General features: G+C 46.7%; 1 protein-coding gene and 1 non-coding gene across 8 annotated transcripts in view; both read left to right on the top strand.

The window, feature by feature from the left end:
- snx14 (sorting nexin 14) overlaps positions 1-21,855 on the top strand; it is a 259,496-nt gene that overhangs the window by 81,300 nt on the left and 156,341 nt on the right. For 6 of the 7 annotated variants that reach the window (XM_072503170.1, XM_072503160.1, XM_072503179.1 and 3 more), the window contains exons 8-11: positions 6,887-7,043; positions 8,146-8,221; positions 20,794-20,838; positions 21,661-21,741. In XM_072503170.1, the coding sequence (XP_072359271.1) occupies positions 6,887-7,043; positions 8,146-8,221; positions 20,794-20,838; positions 21,661-21,741 (359 nt within the window). The remainder of the gene's footprint in view (positions 1-6,886; positions 7,044-8,145; positions 8,222-20,793; positions 20,839-21,660; positions 21,742-21,855) is intronic. The other variant, XM_072503178.1, reaches the window with a different exon arrangement.
- trnae-uuc (transfer RNA glutamic acid (anticodon UUC)) lies at positions 1,595-1,666 on the top strand. The gene has a single exon. It is a non-coding gene; the product is annotated as a tRNA-Glu (tRNA).

Here is a 21,855-nt window from a genome sequence, read left to right on the forward strand (position 1 = left end):
AACTGGGGAAAGGCAAATTATGATAACATTAGGCAGGAATTGGAAGAATTTGGATTGGGTGCGGCTGTGGGAGGGTAAATCAACATCGGACATGTGGGAGTCTTTCAAGTGACAGCTGAGTGGGATTCAGGAAAGTCACGTTCCTCAGAGAACGAAGGATAAGTATGGGAAGTTTAGGGAACCTTGGATAACGAGGGATATTGTGAACCTAGTCAAAGAAAAAGGAGACTTTTGTACTGTCTAGAAGGATGAGGACAGTCAAAGCCCTTGATGAATATAAAGAAAGTAGGAAGGCACTTAAGCGGGAAATTAGGAGGGGTCACAAAATGTCCTTGGCCAGTAGGATTAAAGTGAATCCCTAGACTTTTTATTCATATGTAAAAAGCAAGAGGGTGGCCAGGGAAAGGATTGGACCACTTAAGGACAGTGAGGGGAAATCTGTGTTGAGCCAGAGGAAATGGGCGAGGTACTAAAGGAGTACTTTGCATCAGTGTTCACCAAAGAAAAGGACTTTGTGGAAGATGATTCTTGGGTAGGGTGTGTGGGTAGTCTGGGTCATGTTGACATCAAAAAGGAGGCGATATTGGGTGTTTTAAAAGATATTAAGGTTGATAAGTCTCCTGGGCCTGATGGGATTTACCCCAGAATACTGAGGGAACAAGTTGTAAAATGCTGGGGCCTTGACTGACATCTTTGTATCCTCATTGGCTACAAGTGAGGTCCCAGAGGACTGAGAATAGCTAATGTGGTACCGCTGTTTAAGAAAGGTCACAGGGGTAATCCAGGAAACTATAGGTCAGTGAGCCTCACGTCGGTGATAGGTAAATTAATGGAGAGAATTCTCAGGGACAGGCTTTATACCCATTTGGAAACAAATGGACTCAATTAGTGATAGCGTGGTTTTGTGAAGGGGAGGTCGTGCCTCACAAACTAATTGAGATTTTTTGAGGAGGTGACAAAGATGATTGATGAGGGGAGGGCGGTTGATGTTGTTTACATGGACTTCAGTAAAGTCTTTGACAGGGTGCCTCATGGAAGACTGGTACAAAAGTGAAGTCACATGGGATCAGAGGTGAGCTGACAAGATGGATACAGAACTAGCCCGGTCACAGAAGGCAGGGGGTAGCAGTAGAAGGGTATTTTTCTGAATGGAAGGTTGTGACTAGTGATCATAGAATCATAGAATTTACAGTGCAGAAGGAGGCCATTCGGCCCATCGAGTCTGCACCGGCTCTTGGAAAGAGCACCCCACCCAAGGTCCACACCTCCACCCTATCCCCATAACCCAGTAACCCCACCCAACACGAAGGGCAATTTTGGACACTATGGGCAATTTTAGCATGGCCAATCCACCTAACCCGCACATCTTTGGACTGTGGGAGGAAACCGGAGCACCCGGAGGAAACCCACGCACACACGGGGAGGATGTGCAGACTCCGCACAGACAGTGACCCAAGCCGGAATCGAACCTGGGACCCTGGAGCTGTGAAGCATTTGTGCTATCCACGATGCTACCGTGCTGCCCTTTTTTTTTTAAAAAAACAGGGATCAGTGCTGGGGTCTCTGTTGTTTGTAGTATACATAAATGTTAGTTTCCCTGGTGGTCTAGTGGTTAGGATTCGGCGCTTTCACCGCTGCGGCCCGGGTTCGATTCCCGGTCAGGGAATGAAATTATTGTTACTGGGGCTGTTTAGCACAGGGCTAAATCGCTGGCTTTGAAAGCAGACCAAGGCAAGCCAGCAGCACGGTTCAATTCCCGTACCAGTCTCCCCGAACAGGCACTGGAATGTGGCGACTAGGGGCTTTTCGCAGTAACTTCATTTGAAGCCTACTTGTGACAATAAGCGATTTTCATTTCATTTCATTAAATGATTTGGAGGAAAATGTAGCTGGTCTGATTAGTAGGTTCGCAGATGACACCAGTTGGTGGAGTGGCAGCTAGTGTTGAGGATTGTCAGAGGATACAGCAGGACATAGGTTGGAGACTTGGCCAGAGAAATGGCAAATGGAGTTTAATCTGGACAAATGCATTTTGGTAGGTCTAACATAGAGGAGAAATATACCCTAAATGGCAAAACTCTTAGGAATATAGAAAGTCAGAGAGATCTGGACGTACAGGTACACAGATCTTTGAAAGTGGCGACACAAGTGGACAAGGTAGTCATGAAAGCATATGGAATGCTTGCCTTCATTGGACGGGGCATTTGAGTATTAAAAACTGGCAAGTCATGCTACAGTTATAGAATGTCGGTAAGGCAGCACTTGGAATATTGAGCACAAATCTGGTCGCCACACTACCAAAAGGATGTAGCGGATTTGGAGAGGGCGCAGAGGAGGTTCACCAGATTGTTGTCTGATCTGGAGGGTGTTAGCAATGCTGAGAGGCCGAATAGACTTGGACTGTTTTCATTAGAATGACGGAGGTTGAGGGCCGACCTGATAGAGGGCTACAAGATTATTAGAAGTATGGATAGAGTGGATGGGCAGGCACTCTTCCCCAGGGTGGAGGGATCAGTCACTAGGGGGCATAGGTTAAAGGTCTGTGGGCAAAGTTTAGAGATGTGTGAGGCAGGTTTGTTACACAGGGTGGTGAGTGCCTGGAACGTGCTGCTAGGGGAGGTTGTGGAAGCAGATACATTAACGGCATTCAAAAGACATTTCGACAAATACATGGATAAGATGGGTGGAGAGGGATATGGCACTAGGAAGTGCTGAGGATTTTGGCGAAAGGTGGTATGCCTGGTACAGGCTTGGAGAGTTGAAGTGCCTGTTCCTGTGCTGTTTTGTTCTTTGTTCTATTACAAGTCTGATGGCCTCTTTATACGTCAATGGCAGGTTCGTTGTATATCAATTTCATAGCTCTGTTCTTTTGTATAAACGGGAGTGGGCAGTCAGCTAAGATAACAATAATAGGTTCAAGTCTGGAAACTCCAGAAAACTTTTCCTTGAGCAGCTGGACAGAGCTGAGAGAGAAGAAATGCTGTTTTGAACAGTCACAGAGGAGTAGGCTTTGGAAATTGACCGAGAAGGTAATTAAAGTTACCACTGAGGTCGGCTTTGGAAAAAGGGTTCAGAACGAATGTTCCTACCTGAAGAGAAATTGCTTTGTATAAGCAAGTATTACCTTTGACTGCCTGTGAAAGTGGCATGCGTGTTGCATGTTCTGTTAGTGTTGTTTAATGGGAACTAGTGCATTAAGGTTTTGAAATTGCATGTAATCTGTTATTGTTGAGGTTGAAGTTTAAAAGTTTAAATATTGTTTGCTTTTCTTTTAATAAAGTTCGTTTCTAAAATAACCAAGCCCTCTGTCTTATACTATCACATTGATCTTTCCGCACGGTCTTTAAACTTTAAAAAGTCATCGTTCTGGTTCAGAATCTTAGCAACTGCTGAGAGCTGACCAAGCGTCAGTAACAATACTTTATTCTTTTCTCTATCATACGCTTGTTAAGATTCCCCTTAAATGCATCTATACTTTTCCCTTCAACCACTTCCTGTGGTAGCAAGTTCCTTAGTCTCACAACTTTTTGGGTGAAGAAGTTCCCCCTGAATTTCCTATTGAATTTCTTGGTGACTATCTTGTATTGATGTCCCCTAGTTATGCTCTTCCCCAGAAGTGGAAGTATTTTCTCTCCGTTCACTCTCTCAAACCTTTAAAAACATTTTAATTACCTCTATTTGAGAATACCTCAGCCTTTCTCTCCGCACGCTGTCCAGTGCCTCTATATCCTTTGTAATATATGACCAGAACTGCATGTAGTACTCTGTGGTCTAAACAAGGTTTGATATAGGATTAGCATAACTTGCCAACTTTTCAATTCTATCTCTCTGGAAATGAATGACATTGCTATCTTGTGGCACAACTTTTAGTGATTGTTATATTTGTACTCTGAGATCCCTTTGTTTCTCGACTCTTTGTCCCCCAACCCCATCTAGACTCACAACATCAAGCAGTCTGTCCTATCTGTTCTTCCTGCCAAAATGTACTCCCTCGCATTTCTGTTGAACTTAATTTGCCAATTATTTGCCTATTCTGCAAGGATATTAATGTCCCATTTAATTTGTTGCAGTTCTCCTCCATATCAACCATTCACCTCCAATATAGTGTCATCTGCAAATTTAGAAATTGTGACTTTGATTCCAAAGTTCAAATTGTTCATGTAAATTGTGAACAGCAGTGGTCTCAGCACTGATCCTTGTGGAACTTCCCACCTTCTGTCACTCTGAATAGCTGCCATTTGCTCTCAGACTCTACTTTCTATCTTGACACCAGCCAGCAACTTGTCCCTTGATTCCACATTTTCTGACCTTATCCATTAGTCTATTATGGTTGACCTTAACAATGGCCTTTTGAGAACCTAGGTAAAAAAAACAACTGAAATACCATTGTTTACTCTCTATTATCTCAAAAAATTCAGTAAGGTTGGTCACCTTTTGATGACCAATGATTTTAAAATGCTTGGATGCTCTTTGAGTTTGATTAGTTTATTCAGTCCATCCCCTTTTATGTTTCAAACGCACTTTTCTCTTTGCTCATCTCATTGTTCAAGGTCATTCCTACGTGTTCTGTCTCCCTGGTAAATACCAAAGCAAAATAATTATTTGGTATTTCTGTCATCTCTCTCTTGTCACCTGTGTGTTATCCTGTCTATCCTTAATGGTCCCATCCCAGTCTTTTTTTAAAATTGATTTGGCAGTAAAATAATTTGCCATTTTGTTATATGTTCCTTGAACATGGGGAGAATGTGCAAACTCCGCATGGACAGTGACCCGCCGCCGGGATCGAACCCGAATCCTCAGCAGTGCTAACCACCGCCACCGCACCGTCCTTGATAATTTTACTTTATAATTCCTCTTTGCCTTCCTATTAGTTTTAAAAAAAAAAAAAAACTTTTTTCCCAATTTCTCCACCTTCTCGCTTATCATGCACTGCTTTTCGGATTATGCACTTAAATGTACATATCTTTCCTAATCCTCAATTATTAATTTGTCTTTATTTATTCATGGAATTTCACCAGGATTTACTACTTTTTGCGTAATATATTTTTCCTATGCTCTGAACACCATTTTAAATGTTCTATGTTGTTTGCCAATATTGTTGCCCATTTTACTTTACCCAAGTTCCATTCCCAGCTCCTCAAAATCAGCTTTTCTCCAATCTATTAACCTAGTTCTAGTCATACTTGTGTCCTCTATTATCATTTTAAAGTATATAATATATGGTCTTTATTGCTTAGATGTTCCCTACTTTTATTTCTCTTATCTCATTCCCATGAATAGATCCAATGGCAAACCTTTGAGGTAGCTACATACAGGATTAGAACAGTTTATTTTTTTTAAAGGCTTTATTCTTTCCTATATTTAGGCTGCTTGTGTTTCCTGTAGGATTGGGTGAGGAATCTACTGTTTAAAGCATTTGCCATGATCCTATTTACCCTTTCACTTGAGCCAAGATTTATTGCTGGTCAGGTGAAGCCCATCACATTGGTACAGCTCCTTCCTGTCCTGGGACTGGTGTCAGTTTCCCCACACCTCATCTGTCTGCTCATGTGGTTCTGATAATAATCCAGAATATTATCCCCAATGTCATTATTTAATTTAGAGCTTAACTCCCGATATTTTTTCAGTAGGATCTCCTCTCCGTTTATACCTATGCTCCAGAATGGACCGTGACAATTGGATTTATTTCCTTCCTTTTCAGTCCCTGTTCAGTAATAGCCAGATATGCCTGACCCTGGCACCGATTGGGCATTGCACTCCTTGGGTTTCTCAATCTTGGCTGCAGAGGATGCTAACTATCCCCCTAATTATAGTCTCCTATTACTCCTCGTGACCCTGGACAACCTTTTGAGCGTTCGTGCCCTGGTCTGCATTGGAACCTATCCGCTTGTTCTCATGGCTGTCAGCACATGGTACCTGTAAGACAGGGCAGTGCCTGCGGGGCCTTTTATTTAACCTCTCCCAAATCCCTGATCCATTCCCTTTCCTAAACCTATTTTTTCCTCTTGGAGTATGACTGTATTCTGGATAAAACTGTCCACAATTTCAACCGCCTCATTTATGTGTCAGAGTTTCTCACTTGCAGTTTTGAGATGCATGGCCTCCAGACTTGTTTCTCCAGTAGAGCATCATAATCAAACAAACTTTCCTCACTCTGCAGGTTGGGTGCTTAACGTGCACTGCAATATCTTAGATTAATTAGACTAGCTTTGCATTTAATAATCTAATGTGGATAATAAAAATAATTGTATAAAATTTGTCGTTATTGGTAATGTTGTTAAAAGCGGAATGTACGTTCACTACCATGAAAGTCATGTTATTTTGAAATTCAAATAGTAGTGCAGATCTTTTGCTGGTGCTAGTTTTATCAGATTCGATCTTGCAACTTATTATAGTCTGGACTTTTTAAAAAGTATGACCATAGTATGTGTCGTATATCAAGAGTTTGAAGATTGGACAGTCAACTTGCCCATTCAGTATTGCAAATATAGAAGTAAATACTCACCTTTCAGAGATTTTAAATATCATAGAATTTACAGTGCAGAAGGAGGCCATTCAGCCCATCGAGTCTGTACCAGCTCTTGGAAAGAGCACCCTACTTAAACCCACGCCTCCACCCTATCCCCGTAACCCAGGAACCTAATCTTTTTTTTTTTGGACACTAAGGGCAATTTATCATGGTCAATCCACCTAACCTGCACATCTTTGGACTGTGGGAGGAAACCGGGGCACCCAGAGGAAACCCACGCAGACACGGGGAGAACGTGCAGGCTCCGCACAGACAGTGACCTAAACTGGGAATCGAACCTAGGACCTTGGAGCTGTTAAGCAGCTGTGCTAACCACTATGCTACTGTGCTAATATTGCGTGTTTCGTCCCATTTCAGTGAAACACAGTGAATATTTACAACAAGCTGCACTGGAAGAGTATGGGCCGGATCTACACCTGGCTCTGAGAAGTCGCAGGGATGAACTCCTGTACCTCAGAAAATTAACTGAGTTGCTGTTCCCATACATTCTACCGCCAAAAGCCACAGAATGCAGGTAATGTGCTGACACCTTATTTTCTGTAACATACTGTGGAATGTGAAGCATATGCTTAGCGGCAAGTTTTTTTTAAACTAAAAGATACTTCAAACAGAATTGACTGTTTGATACTGTCTCCTTTTACCATAACAGCAACCCTTTTTTCTGTAATATTTCAATATTCTGGAGATTTGTTTGAAATTCTGACCAGATATTTAAATTGTTATCCTAAAATTTTGGTTACTACTCCATAGTGTAATTTAAAAAAAAAATATCTTGCTATTAACAGTAGGATGTCGCAATTGAATGGTGAAAAATGTGGTAAAAGGAGGGTTAAGACCTGGTTTTGCCTGAGCTTTGGACTTTCCCAGGATTTCTAAAGACTCGATTGGCTTCTAGTCTCAGATGTAAATTTCTTATCCTTGTGATCAAATCTGTTCATGACCTTGTCCCTCCTTTAACCTCTTCCAGTCCCACAACCCCAAATACATTCTTCCTCTGATTCTGACTTCCTGTGCACCTCCCTTCGACCCACTATTGGTGGCAGTATCCTTCAGCTGCAGAATTGCAATTTTAAGGCTCTGGAATTCCTTCCCTAAAACACTTGCGTCTCCACACTGTTCAAATTCTCCTGGAGGTCCACTTCTTTCACCAAGCTTTTGATCACATACCCCACTTCCTTCCTTTGACTTGGTATTCACTTTCTAATTATGCACAGTATCTTTTTCTACATTAGAGGTGCTACATAAATGTAAATGGTTGTAAGAAAATTACTGAAGTTGTTCGAAATATATTGCAAAACAAGTCGGGATTTTGCATTATTCATTGTTATGCACCCCAAAATTGCATTTCTGGGATCGCTGTCGTGAGAATGCAATAGTTTATTAACTTAATCAAAATTTGAAACAATCATGTGATGTGTCATTAATGAATTTAAATCCATCTACAGAAATGCATTGGATCAATTCACCATTTAAAAGAGTTCCAGTTAATGAAGGAAGAAACTATAAACTTGTTTATATAGATATGCATGTATTTTTAAGTCTCTGCTGCTATTTGCACTTCAGTCTGGTACAACATGTGCAGCAAGTGACTGTTTCCTTCTCTGTTTGATGTCTAGATCTCTAGCCCTGTTGATTCAAGAAATATTGGCTGGGTCAGTGTTTCTTCCCTCTCTGGACTTCTTGGCTGATCCGGTAAATAAATACCTTTGTTAGGCTAAGTTGGTTAATTGTTTGATTGAAAGAATAAAAATCTTTAAAAAAAAACGCAAAGCTTATTTCAAAATTAATATAAATAAAGTTACAGCCTGTGCTCATGACATCCAGCATGGAATCATAGAAACCTACAGCACAGAAGGAGGCCATTTGACCCATCGAGTCAGCACCGACCCTGTCCTATTCCCGCAACCCCACCCAACCTGGACCCTAAGGGGCAATTTAACGTGGCAAATCTACTAACCTGCACATCTTTCGACTATGGGAGGAACATAAGAACATAGGAATTCGGAGCAGAAGTAGGCAATTCAGCCTCTTGAGCCTGCTCCACCATTCAATCAGATCATGGCTGATCTCTTCCTGGTCTCAAATCCATTTAATGACTCAGACTCCACTGCACTGAAGTGAGTTCCACAAATTCACCACCTCTGCGAGAAGGAGAAGAAACCCACTCAGTCACAGTGAGAAAGTGCAAACTCCACACATACAATGTGCCCCAAAAACATGAAGTGGGGTGGTTCTCTTTGCCATGCTATTTTTTTACTTTCTGTTTAAATTTTGAATTGAATATTGGACTTGTGTTCCAAATTTGCAAATCATTTATATCTCAGAAATAGGCCATTCGGCTCAAAAGGTCTATTGCTACGTTCATGCTCCACACAATCCTTTGCCACCTTCATCTAACCCCACCAACATATCCTTTAATTCCTTTCTCCTTCACGTGTTTATCTAGCTTCCTCTTAAATGTATCTATGCTCATTGCCTCAGTTAGTCATTGCGGTGCTAAATGACATGTTCTTGCTAATCCTCAGATAATGCCATTTCTCTGGCGTTCTCTATTGGTTTATAATTTATGCCCCCTAGTTCTGATCATCTTGACTATGGAAACATCTTTTCTACATATAACCTACCAAACCCTTTCATTATCTTAAATACCTCTATCAGATAACCCCTTCCTCGAGGAAAGAGCTTTTCAGTCTTTCCTGATATTCTGGTTACATTGGAGTAAACCGTCTCCAGTTCCTCTATCTATTTTCTAATATAAACACCAGGTCTGTTCACAACCTCATGCCTGATCTAACTAAATTTCTGTTCAAATTTAGCGTAACTTTGCTTTTCAGATCTATCCTTCCAGAAATAAGCCCCTTGACCCATCGAGTCAGCACCGTTTGCTTTTATTATGAACTTATTAACCTTTGCTACTTTTTCACTGGTACTGCCTCACACTTGTCTATATTGAAGTTCATTTGTTACTTTTTCCCCAATGGTGAGTTATTCTCAAATTTGAATGTCCAAGTATCAGGAGCTTTGAGATCCAGGCAAATTAATCGGAACATTTGATTTTTATTTAGCTGTGCTCCTCAAGCCCACATGATAAAAGCCCCCCCAAAAAATGAGACCGCACTTTATGCACAGTTGCATAGTTCCATTGCTGCCTATCCTCATACTGCCACCAAACCTTCTTCAATGGCATGTTCTGTCTGAAAATGGTCAAGTCCAATGTTCTATCCTCAGCTCCTTTCTTTTCATATGGTGACACCATCTACAGTTGTAGCATTGGGTGCCTTATAAATGCTAATTACATCCTTTAAATTATTTTACTTTAATTAAATCCCCGTCTACCTCAGCACAATTTCTTCCACTTCAAAACAAGTGGAGGTGGTAGCATCTTGGTACTGTCACTGGACTGGTGATCCAGAGACCCAGGGAATCCAATAAATATCTGGAATTAAAAAAGACTAATGCTGACCGTGAAACCATTGCTAGTTGTCGTAAAATAAACGCAATCCTCACCTACGTGTGACTCCAGATCCACAGCAATGTGGCTGAGTCTTAAATGCCCTTTGAAATGACCGAGCAAACCACCCCGATTGTATCAAATGAAATAGAAAGAAACCAGACGGAACAACCTAGGGACTGGAAATGACAACATAAATACATCCCTGTCATGACACCCTGGGCTAGTGGGTGGGCAGTTATAGGCCCACTTGACCTGGAGGTGCAAATCAGATGGAATTAGATTTTAGTTGAAATACTTTAACACATGTAACATGCACAGTATTTATAGAGAATATCATTAAACAGACAGGCAATGTATCTGTCTAATACCCCTTTTCCAACCACCCCTTTCCTAGCTACCCCCCACAGACAAACAACACAGAGGAAAGGGAAATAAATTATTCATAAAATAAAAGGATAACAAATCTTTATAATAATCTTTATTAGTGCCACAGGTAGGCTTACACGACACTGCAATGAACTGACCTAGTCGCCACACTCCGGTGCCTGTTCAGGATCTTTGCACTGCGATAACTTCTAGTTAGTGTTTTTCTGAAGTTCAGACTTTTGTTTTGTACTTCTAGGCTTGAGATGGGTTTCTCTGGCAAGGTTGTCTAATTTCTCTGCAGAAGTTCACAGCAAAGATGTGCTAGGCACTTGCTGCTTTTAGAACAATAAAGCAGTTATTTCACTTCAGCAAGCAAGAGAGAGCATGAGAGATTGTTCTTTCACTTCCAAGGTCGAAACACTTATGCACAGTTCTCAGAGAGCATCAGGCAGGGACCAATCTCTGACTGTTGTTGGGCAGAACCCTGTCCTGGCCAGCCCACCAGTTAACCAACCGAACCAACTTCATCCAAACCGGTTCCTAAGATTCACCTGGTGCCAAGGAGTCTGACTTCTCCTTTCCAAAACAAGACCTGGGAACACACTGTCCTGGCACATCTCGATTATAGGTCCACGGATCAAAAGTTCTAAAATAGAAAAAATGGGAACGAAGGATTTTAACAACCCTGCAAAGTCCTCTTTACACCTGGGGCCTTGTGCCAAAATTGGGAGAGCTGTCTCACAGACCAGTCAAGCAACAGCCAGATATAGTCATACTCATAGAATCATAGCTTACCAATAACATCCCAGACAGGAGGGAGTTGCCCTGGGAGTCCTCAACATCGACTTCGGACCCCATGAAGTCTCATGGTTTCATGGTCGGGGCAGCACGGTAGCATAGTGGATAGCACAATTGCTTCACAGCTCCAGGGTCCCAGGTTCGATTCCTGGCTTGGGTCACTGTCTGTGCGGAGTCTGCACGTCCTCCCCGTGTGTGCGTGGGTTTCCTCCGGGTGCTCCGGTTTCCTCCCACAGTCCAAAGATGTGCAGGTTAGGTGGATTGGCCATGTTAAATTGGCCTTAGTGTCCAAAATTGCCCTTAGTGTTGGGTGTGGTTACGGGGTTATGGGGATAGGGTGGAGGTGTGGGCTTCGGTAGGGTGCTCTTTCCAAGAGCCGGTGCAGACTCGATGGGCCGAATGGCCTCCTTCTGCACTGTAAATTCTATGAAAAAAAAAAAAAAAAAAAAAAGTACGGGCAAGGAAACCACCTCCTGATTACCACGTACCGTCCACTGTCAGCTGATGAATTAATACTCCTCCATGTTGAACACCACTTGGTAGAAGCACGGAGTGTGGCTAGAGCACAGAATTATATTCTGAGTGGGCAACTTCAATGTCCACTGGGAAGAGTGACTTGGTAGACCCACTACTGAGCTGGCCGAGTTCGAAAGGATATAGCTGCTAGACTGGGTCTACAGCAGGTGGTGAGGGAACCAACAAGAGGTAAGACATACTAGACCTCATTCTCCCCAACTAGGCTGCTGCAGATGTATCTGTCCATGACAGTATCGGCAGGAGTGACCACTGCACAGTCCTTGTGGTGATGAAGTCGCTTCTTCACATTGAGGATACACTTCATCGTGTGGCACTGCCGTGCTAAATGGGATAGGCTAGATTCAGAACAGATCTAGCAGCTTAAGACTGGGCATCCATGAGGTGTGTGAGCCATTAGCAGCAGCAGACTTGCATTCAACCACGGTGGCACAGTGTAGGGTCCCGGGTTCAATTCTGGTCTTGGGTGACTGCATGGAGTTTGCTAATTCTTACGTGTCTGTGTGGGTTTTCTGCAGATGCTCTGGCTTTCTCCCACAGTCCAAAGATGTGTAGTTTAGGTGGATTGGCCATGCTAAATTGTCCCTTAGTGTCCAAAAGATGTGCATGTTAGCAGGGGTTACGGCGATTGGGTGGGGGAGTGAGCTTAGGTAAAATGCTCTTGGGAGGGTCGGTGCGGACTCGATGTGTCGAATGACTTCCTTCTGCACTGTAGGGAATTTTTGGACAATCTGTAACCTCGTGGCCTGGCATATCCCAACTCCATCATTACTACCAAGCCAAAGGATTGACCCTAGTTCAATGAAGAGTACAGTAGGGCATGCCAGGAGCAGCACTAGGCTTACCGAAAAAGGTGTCAACCTGGTGAAGCTACAACACGGGACTACTTGCATGACAATCCAAATAAGCAGCAAGAGGCAACACTGTGGTGCAGTGGTTTGCATTGCTGCCTCACGGCGCCGATGTCCCAGGTTCGATCCCTGCTCTGGGTAACTGTGCGTGTAGAGTTTATACATTCTGCCTATGTTTGTGTGGATTTCGCCTCCACAACCTAAAGATGTGCAGGGTAGGTGGATTGGCCATGCTAAATTGCCCCTTAATTGGAAAAATGAATTGGGTACTCTAAATTATTAAAACAAAATAAAAATAAGCAGCAAGTGATAGACAGAGCTAAATGATCCCACCTAAGCTCTGCAGTCCTGCCACATCCAGTGGTGAATGGTGATGGACAATTAAACAACTCACTGGAGGCGGAGACACTGCAAATATCCCCATCCTCAATGATGGAGGAGCCCAGCACATCACTACAAATAACAAGGCTGAGGCATTCGCAGTAACCTTCAGCCAAAAGTGCCAAGTGGATGATCCATCTCTGTCTCCTCCAGAGGTCCCCAGCATCACAACTGCCAGTCTTCAGCTAATTTGATTCACTGCATGTGATATCAAGAAATGGCTAAAGGCACTGGATACTGCAAAGGATATGGGCCCTGACAATAGCCCGGCAATAGTACTGAAGATTGTGCTCCAGAACTTGCTGCACCCCTACCCAAGGTGTTCCAGTACAGCATCTACCCGGCAATGTGGAAAGTTGCCCAGGTTTGTCCTGTACACAAAAAGCAGGACAAATCCAACCCAGGCAATTATCGCCCTATCAGCCTACTCTCAATCATCAGTAAAGTGACTGAAGGGGTCATCGCAGTGTGATCAAGCGGCACTTACTCAGCAATAACCTGCTTGCTGACTCAGTTTGGGTTCCGCCAGGGTCACTGCTCCTGACCTCATTACAGCCTTGGTTATAACATGGACAAAAGAGCTGAAATCCAAAGGTGAATGTGACTGCCCTTGGATAACAAGGCAGAATTTGATAAATTATGGCATCAAGGAGCCCCAGCTAAACTGGAGTCAATGGGAATTGGGGAAAACTCTCCCCTGGTTGGAGTCAAAGGAACATGGTTGTGGTTGTTGGAGGTCAGTTATCTCAGTTCAAAACATCACTGCAGGTGTTCCTCAGGGTAGTGTCCGAGGCCCAATCATCTCCAGCTGCGTCATCAATGACCTTTCATTCAACATAAGATTAGATGTTGGGATGTTCAGTGATGACTGCATTATGTTCACCATTCGTGACTCCTCAGATAATGAAGCAGTCCATGTCCAAATGCAGCAAGACCTGGACAATATCCAGGCTTGGGCTACATGTGGCAAGTAACATTCGTGCCATGCAAGTGCCAGGCAATGACCATCTCCAATAAGAGAGAATCAAACCATCACCCCTTAACATTCAGTGGCATTACCATCACTGAATCCCCCTCTTATCAACAACCTGGGGATTGCAATTGACCAGAAACTGGAATGGACTAGCCATATAAATATTGTGGCTACAAGAGCAGGTTAAAGGTTAAGAATCCTGCAGCGAGTTACTCACCACCTGACTCCCCAAAACCTGTACACCACGTACAAGGCACAAGTCGGGAGCGTGATGGAATATTTCTCTCTCTCTCTCTCTCTACCTCTCTCTCTCTCTCTCTCTCTCTCTACCTCTCTCTCTCTCTCTCTACCTCTCTCTACCTCTCTCTACCTCTCTCTACCTCTCTCTCTCTCTACCTCTCTCTCTACCTCTCTCTCTCTCTACCTCTCTCTCTCTCTCTACCTCTCTCTCTCTCTACCTCTCTCTCTCTCTACCTCTCTCTCTCTCTCTCTCTACCTCTCTCTCTCTCTCTCTCTACCTCTCTCTCTCTACCTCTCCATCTCTTTCTCTCCACCTCTCCATCTCAGCCCCGTTTGATTCGTAAACATTCACCTCCTCCACTACCGACGAACAGTGGCAGCCTTGTGTACCATCTACACGATGCGCAGCAGGAATTCACCATTGCCCCTTAGGCAGCACCCTCCTGACTTTGAAATATATTGAAGCTGCACATAGCCCCGTTTTGTGCACTGAGGAGCTCCGTTCGCTGGAATTCCCCAGTGTAGCGGGAGGTCGGGTTGCCATTTTAAAATACCTGCGCAGGGCACCCCCCGGCCCAATTGCCAGTGCACAAAAATGCCAGCTGGGCACTGAGACAGTGCCGGCTTGACACCATGTCAATGCCCCTGCCAGCTGGCAGTGCCACCTGGGCTCCTTGGCAGTGACAGGCTGGCACCCAAGCAGCGAGCTGCTCTCCAGGCGCAACATGGCTATAAAATTGTGCCTCATGTTTTGTAGAAGCAGTTCGATTTAGCACTTGAGGACTTCCGGTTGCGGCTATGCTGAGCTAAGTCTCACGTTCGGCAGCTCCCGCCAGAAACGGACTTTTGGGCTCTCTTTAGGGGCCCCAGCGGCATTTGTTCGACGGTTCCCAGTGTGGGAAGGTGACTGTACGATTTCCCCGGCACTGTATGGATTGGACCAGGAGTGGAGTGGTGAAAAAAGTAATTCTGGTGCAGCGAAAAGTGTGAGGGAGGAAAGCCAAGATGGCGGCGGGTGGAGACCAGGCAGCGTGGGCACAGTGGGCGCAAGAGCAGCAGGAGTTTCTCAAGCGCTGCTTCCGGGAAAGCAGAGCTGCTGGAGCCGAAGAAGGCTTTGATCGACAAGCTGGTCGAGACCCAGAAGGCCCAAGGGGCGGCGATCCGGGAGGTGCGGCAGAAGGCCTCGGAGAATGAGGACGAGATATTGGGCCTGGCGGTGAAGGTGGAGGCGCATGAGGCGCTGCATAAGAAATGGCAGGAGAAGGTCGAGGACATGGAGAATCGGCCGAGGAGGAAGAATCGGATTCTGGGTCTCACGGAGGGAGTGGAGGGGTCGGATGCTGGAGCATATGTGGTCACGATGCTGAACACGTTGAAGGGCGCGGGTGCCTTCCCGAGGCCCCTGGAGCTGGATGGGGCCCACCGAGTCCTGGCGAGGAGGCCCAAGTCTAACGAGCCGCTGCGGGCGGTATTGGTGCGGTTCCACCGCTTGGTGGACAGGGAGTGTGTCCTAAGATGGGCAAAAAAGGAGCGGAGCAGCAAGTGGGAGAATGCAGAGGTCCGTATATACCAGGACTGGAGCGCGGAGGTGGCCAAGAACAGGGCCGGGTACAATCGGGCTAAGGCTGTTCTGCATCGGAAGGGGGTGAAATTCTGGATGCTGCAGCCGGCGCGACTGTGGGTCACGTTTAAGGACCAGCACCATTACTTTGAGACGCCGGAGGAGGCGTGGACCTTTATTCAGGCCGAAAAGTTGGACACGGACTGAGGGTCGATTGTGAGGGGAGGTCGCGGGGAACTACTGTGATTACTGTGCTTTGGGGGATGTTCTGTTCTGTATTGTTTCCTTGGGTGCTGGGTGGGGTAGGGTGAATTGGTTCGAAGGGGGGGTTTTGTGAGTGTGGGCGTCGGTTGTTGGAAGGACGGGTCCCCGTTGGGGGGAGGGGAGATGGGAGGCCCGAGGTGGGGGAGCTGGGATTAGGCCGCAAAAGGGAGATGCGCCAGAGAGGGCAGGGCCGGTCTGATGAAAAGCGCAGGCTTTTTCCCGCGCTAGGGAAGGAAGGGGGCAGTGCCTGGGGGGGGAGGGCGTTGTTGGAGAGGAGCGCCCGCTGATGGACAGCGGGAGGGGGGGTAAGACTACCACACTGGGGGGTCGATGGAGTGGCCGGGGTCAGCAGGAGTCAGCTGACTTACGGGAGTGCTATGGGGGGAGCAACGCAGCTAGGGGGAGTCGAGCTGGGGGGGGGGGGGGGGGGGGAACTGGGTTGCGGCTGCATTGGCCAAAGGTGAGCAGGAGCTCAGAGAGAGAGTCGGAGCGGGGGTCTGCTGCTGGGGGGAATGGAGAGTGTGGGAGGCGCGGGCACGTGGCTGGCCTAGAAAAGTGGATGGGTAATCGGCAGGCGGTGGGTGGGCGGGAAGCCCCCTGATCCGGCTGATAACTTGGAATGTGAGAGGCCTGAACGGGCCGGTCAAGCGGGCCCGTGTGTTCGTGCACCTGAAGGGACTGAAGGCAGATGTGGTTATGCTCCAGGAGACGCATTTGAGGGTGGCAGATCAGGTTAGGCTGAGAAAGGAGTGGGTAGGGCAGGTTTTCCACTCTGGGTTGGACGCAAAAAATCGAGGGGTGGCGATTTTGGTGGGGAAGCGGGTGTCGTTTGAGGCGCTGAACATCGTGGCAGACAATGGAGGTAGGTATGTGATGGTGAGTGGTAAGTTGCAGGGGGTGCGGGTGGTATTAGTGAATGTATATGCCCCGAATTGGGACGATGCCGGATTTATGCGGCGCATGTTGGGCCGGATTCCGGACCTGGAGGCAGGTAGCTTGATAATGGGGGTGGGATTTCAACAAGGTACTGGATCCAGCATTGGACCGCTCCAGGTCCAGGACGGGTAAGAGGCCGGCGGCGGCCAAGATGCTGAGGGGGTTTATGGACCAGATGGGAGGAGTGGACCCATGGAGGTTTGTCAGGCCGGGGGCCAGGGAATTTTCTTTTTTTCCCCACGTCCATAAAGCCTACTCCCGGATAGACTTCTTCGTTATGAGCAGGGCACTAATTCCGAGGTGGAGGGCACGGAGTATTCGGCCATAGCCATCTCATACCATGCCCCGCATTGGGTGGAGCTGGAGCTAGGGGAGGAGAGGGACCAGCGCCCACTGTGGCGCCTGGATGTGGGCTTGCTGGCGGATGAGGAGGTGAGCGGGCGGATCTGGGGGGTGTATTGAAAGCTATCTAGAGGCTAACGATAATGGGGAGGTGCAGGTGGGGGTGGTTTCTGAGGCGCTGAAGGCGGTGATTAGAGGAGAGCTAATCTCCACTAGGGCCCGCAAGGAGAAGGAGAGGAGAGAGAGGGAGAAATTGGTAGGGGAGATTTTAAGGGTAGATAGGTATGCAGAGGTCCCCGAGGAGGGACTACTCGAGGAGCGACGAAGCCTCCAGGCCGAGTTCGACCTGTTGACCACCAAGAAGACAGAGGTGCAGTGGAGGAAAGCGCAAGGGGCGGTGTATGAGTACGGGGAGAAGGCTAGCCGGATGTTGGCACACCAGCTTCGGAAGCGAGAGGCAGCGAGGGAGATTGGGGGAGTTAGGGATAAAAGGGGGAACACGGTGCGGAGTGCAGTGGGAATAAATGGGGTATTTAGAGACTTTTATGAGGGGCTATAGGTCTGAGAACCTGACGGAGGAGCCGGGGGGGGGGGGGGGGGGGGGGGGGGGATGCGTCGATTTTTAGATCGACTGAGGTTCCCGAGGGTGGAGAAGGAGCAGGTGCCTGGGCTTGGGGTCGACCGGTAGGGCTGGAGGACTTGGTTAAGGGGTTGGGGAGTATGCAGACGGGGAAGGCACCAGGGCCAGATGGGTTCCCGGTGGAATTTTACCAAAAGTACATGGACCTGCTGGGCCCTCTATTAGTGAGGATCAATGAGGCGAGGGTGGGGGGGGAGGCCCTACCCCCGACGATGTCCAGGGCACTGATCTCACTGATCTTGAAACGGGACAAGGACCCATTACAGTGTGGGTTGTATAGGCCAATCTCTCTCCTCAACGTGGACGCGAAGCTGTTAGCGAAGGGGTTGGCTACCAGAATTGAGGACTGTGTCCCGGGGGTGATTCACGAGGACCAGACGGGTTTTGTTAAGGGAAGGCAGCTGAATACCTATGTGCGGAGGCTCCTTAACGTAATCATGATGCCTACAGTGGAGGGGGAGGCGGAGATAGTGGCGGCGATGGACGCGGAGAAGGCCTTCGATAGTACCTCTGGGAAGAGTTGAGGAGGTTTGGGTTCGGGGAGGGGTTCATTAGTTGGGTTAGGCTACTTTACGAAGCCCCGGTGGCGAGTGTGGCCACGAATCGGAGGAGGTCTGAATACTTTCGGCTGTACCCTTGCTATTTGCATTGGCAATTGAGCCTTTGGCTATAGCTCTAAGGGAGTCCAGGAACTGGAGGGGGCTGGTCCGGGGGGCGGGAGGAACACCGGGTTTCGCTGTATGCCGATGACCTATTGCTGTATGTGGCGGACCCAGTGGGGGGGGGATGCCGTAGGTGATGCGGATCCTCAGGGAGTTTGGGAACTTTTCCGGGTATAAGCTCAACGTGGGGAAGAGTGAGCTCTTCGTGGTACACCCAGGGGACCAGGGAAGGGGGATAGCCGAGCTTCCACTGAAGACGGCGGAAAGGAGTTTTCTGTATCTGGGGATCCAGGTGGCCAGGAGCTGGGGGACCCTACACAAGCTCAACTTGATGAGGCTGGTGGAGCAGATGGAGGAGTAGTTTAAAAGGTGGGATATGCTGTAACTCTCCTTGGCGGGTAGGGTACAGTGGGTGAAGATGACGGTGCTCCCGAGGTTCCTTTTTATATTCCAGTGCCTCCCCATCCTGATCCCTAAGGCCTTTTTTAAGTGGGTCAGTAGGAGCATCATGGGATTCGTGTGGGCGAAAAAGACCCCGAGGGTGAGAAGGGTGTTTCTGGAGAGGAGTAGGGACAGAGGAGTGTTAGCATTACCTAATCTGTGTGGGTATTACTGGGCTGCCAATGTAGCGATGATACACAAGTGGATAATGAAGGGGGAGGAGGTAATGGAAGAGGCTGGAGGTAATGGAAGAGGCTGGAGGTAATGGAAGAGGCTGGAGATAGCGTCCTGTGTGGGCACGAGTCTGGGATCACTGGTGACAGCACCGCTGCCGCTCCCGCCGACTAGGTACACCACGAGTCCGGTGGTGGCGGCGACTTTGAAAATTTGGGGGCAGTGGAGGCGCCACAGGGGTGAGATAGAGGCTTCGGTTTGGTACCCAATCCGGGAGAACCATCGGTTCGTCCCGGGGAGAATGGATGGAGGGTTCCTGAGCTGGCACAGGGCAGGAATTAGAAGGATGGGGGACCTGTTTTTAGATGGGACGTTTGCGAGCCTTGGGACGCTGGAGGAAAAATTTGGGCTTCCCCCCCCCCCGGAAATGCCTTCAGGTACATGCAGGTAAGGGCGTTTGTAAGGCGGCAGGTGAGGGAGTTCCCGCTGCTTCCAGCACTCAGGGTCCAGGATAGGGTGCTCTCGGGGGTGTGGGTTGGAGAGGGCAGGGTCTCGGCGATCTACCAGGAGATGCAGGAGGAGGAGGAGACCTCGGTGGAGGAGCTAAAGGGTAAATGGGAGGAGGAGCTTGGGGAGGAAATAGACGAGGGTACGGGGCGGACGCCCTGGGTAGGGTTAATTCTTCCTCCTCTTGCGCCAGGCTTAGCCTGATACAATTTAAGGTTCTTCACAGAGCGCATATTACAGGGGCGAGGCTGAGTAGGTTCTTTGGGGTGGAAGACAGGTCTGGGAGGTGCTCGGGGAGCCCAGCAAATCATACCCACATGTTCTGGGGGTGCCCGGTGCTGGATGGGTTCTGGAGGGGTATTGCGAGGATGATGCCTAAGGTGGTGAACTGCAGTGGAAGGATGCGAGGCCCCCGAGCGTGGAAGCCTGGATCAGCGACATGGCAGGAGGGGGGGGCGGGGGAGGGAGGAGGAGGGGGGAGGGGTGTACTTTGTGTTTTCTAATGTGTTTATTATTGCTCAATGGGCGGTTTGTATATTGGGGGAATTTGTGATGTAGCTGTAAGATGTTTATTTATGTGTTCTTTGTTTTTCTTTTTTCTGTAAGGGGGGGGTTTGGTGAAAATATGTAAAAATGTGAATAAAAATATTTCTAAAAAAAAAAGATTTAGCACTTGAGGTGAAAAGGATCAAGGGAAATGGGGGGAGGGTGGGAGTAGGGTATTGAGTTGGATGGTCAGCCGTGATAATGAAAGGCGGAGCAGGCTCGAAGGGCCTTCTCCTATTTTCTATGTTGTTATGAACTCTTTTTTGGGTAAACACCTCTTTTGCAATCATGCTTCTCAATTTAATTTCATTTTTGCATCTAATATTTTGCTACTCAAATTGGCAATTTTCTGTTTGTTTTACTATTTCTATCTGAACTGACGTCAGTTTGTGAGAGATCCTTGTCATCATTGACTTGAACCAGAAGGGTTCCTGTGCTGTTTCTTTAATGCTTTCCAAAAATAATGTCTAGATGTCAATTCATGTTAAATTTAACCCTCAAGAGTCTATTCTCTTGTTAATTATATTTCAGTGTAATAATCTGACAGGTACTTTGTTATAGATGTTCAAATGCTGTTCCCATTTTTTTTTTTAGGACACTGTGAACCATCTCTTACTGATTTTCATAGACGATAGTCCGGTGAGTATTAAAAATCCTTACACTTCTTTCCTAGTGAAAGTTGGACTCCAATCATCTAGGGTTTGGTATTCTACCTACCTTCAACCTCAACCAACCATCAGTATTCGGAGCTTATCCGGCTATCGGGGCACCAGCTGGGATACCTAGTGAAGGTGGAGCAGCTATTATAGTTATTGTACTTAGAAGCATATGCTTCTATCAGTTGAACATAAATTTTAACAGTTTTGGATTAACAGTTGGGCTTTCCGACTTGTGCCTGGAGCTAATGCGAGCTGAACTGTTTCATCTCAATAATGTGGATAAGTTAATCCCAAGCTCCGCTTCCTAAGGTTCTCAATAGGGAATTTCTTTACCTCTATAGTGCTGAGGATGTGGAATGTGGAACATGCTACCAGAGGAGTGGTTGAAACAAATACTATAAATTAATTTGAGATAAGGTTAGCTAATGTAATGGACAGGAGAGACAGGAAAACAACCTTATTTTACCTCACCACCTGTCTATGCAGAAGGTGTTTTGAATTTTTAAGGTGTGTGGTGACATATTTTCCCAAACCTTCGGTGTGAGAGATCCAATTTACTCTTATTTAAAAATGGCAAAAGAATAAAGTTCTGGATTTATTTTCATCTCATAGGGACTCAAAAATATGCATTTGAGGGTGAAAGAGAGAGAGAGGATTAGGCTGATCAAGTTGGATGAGGAAAGGCAGACAGAGGCTTAAGTGGAACTTTGAATAGCCTGATTGTGTACTGTATATTCTAATTTGTACAAATTGTATCTCTAGCGGTTTTGATTAATTAGATAAAATATGTTTCCGTTACTAGCCGGAACCAGCGACTGAGCCCCCCTCTCCCTTGGTTCCCTTTCTGCAGAAATATGCGGATGCAAGAAATAAAGCCCAATCGGTAGGACTGTAATTCTTTTCCTTGGTCATGCGTTCTTGCATTTCTGTTGGCTTAATCATTTTGCTGTTTCCTGTTTGGAAAAACTAAGGACCTACTGTCATTTAAATGAAGCAT

This window comes from Scyliorhinus torazame, chromosome 1 (genome assembly GCF_047496885.1).
Source record: "Scyliorhinus torazame isolate Kashiwa2021f chromosome 1, sScyTor2.1, whole genome shotgun sequence".
NCBI classification, from domain to species: domain Eukaryota; kingdom Metazoa; phylum Chordata; class Chondrichthyes; order Carcharhiniformes; family Scyliorhinidae; genus Scyliorhinus; species Scyliorhinus torazame.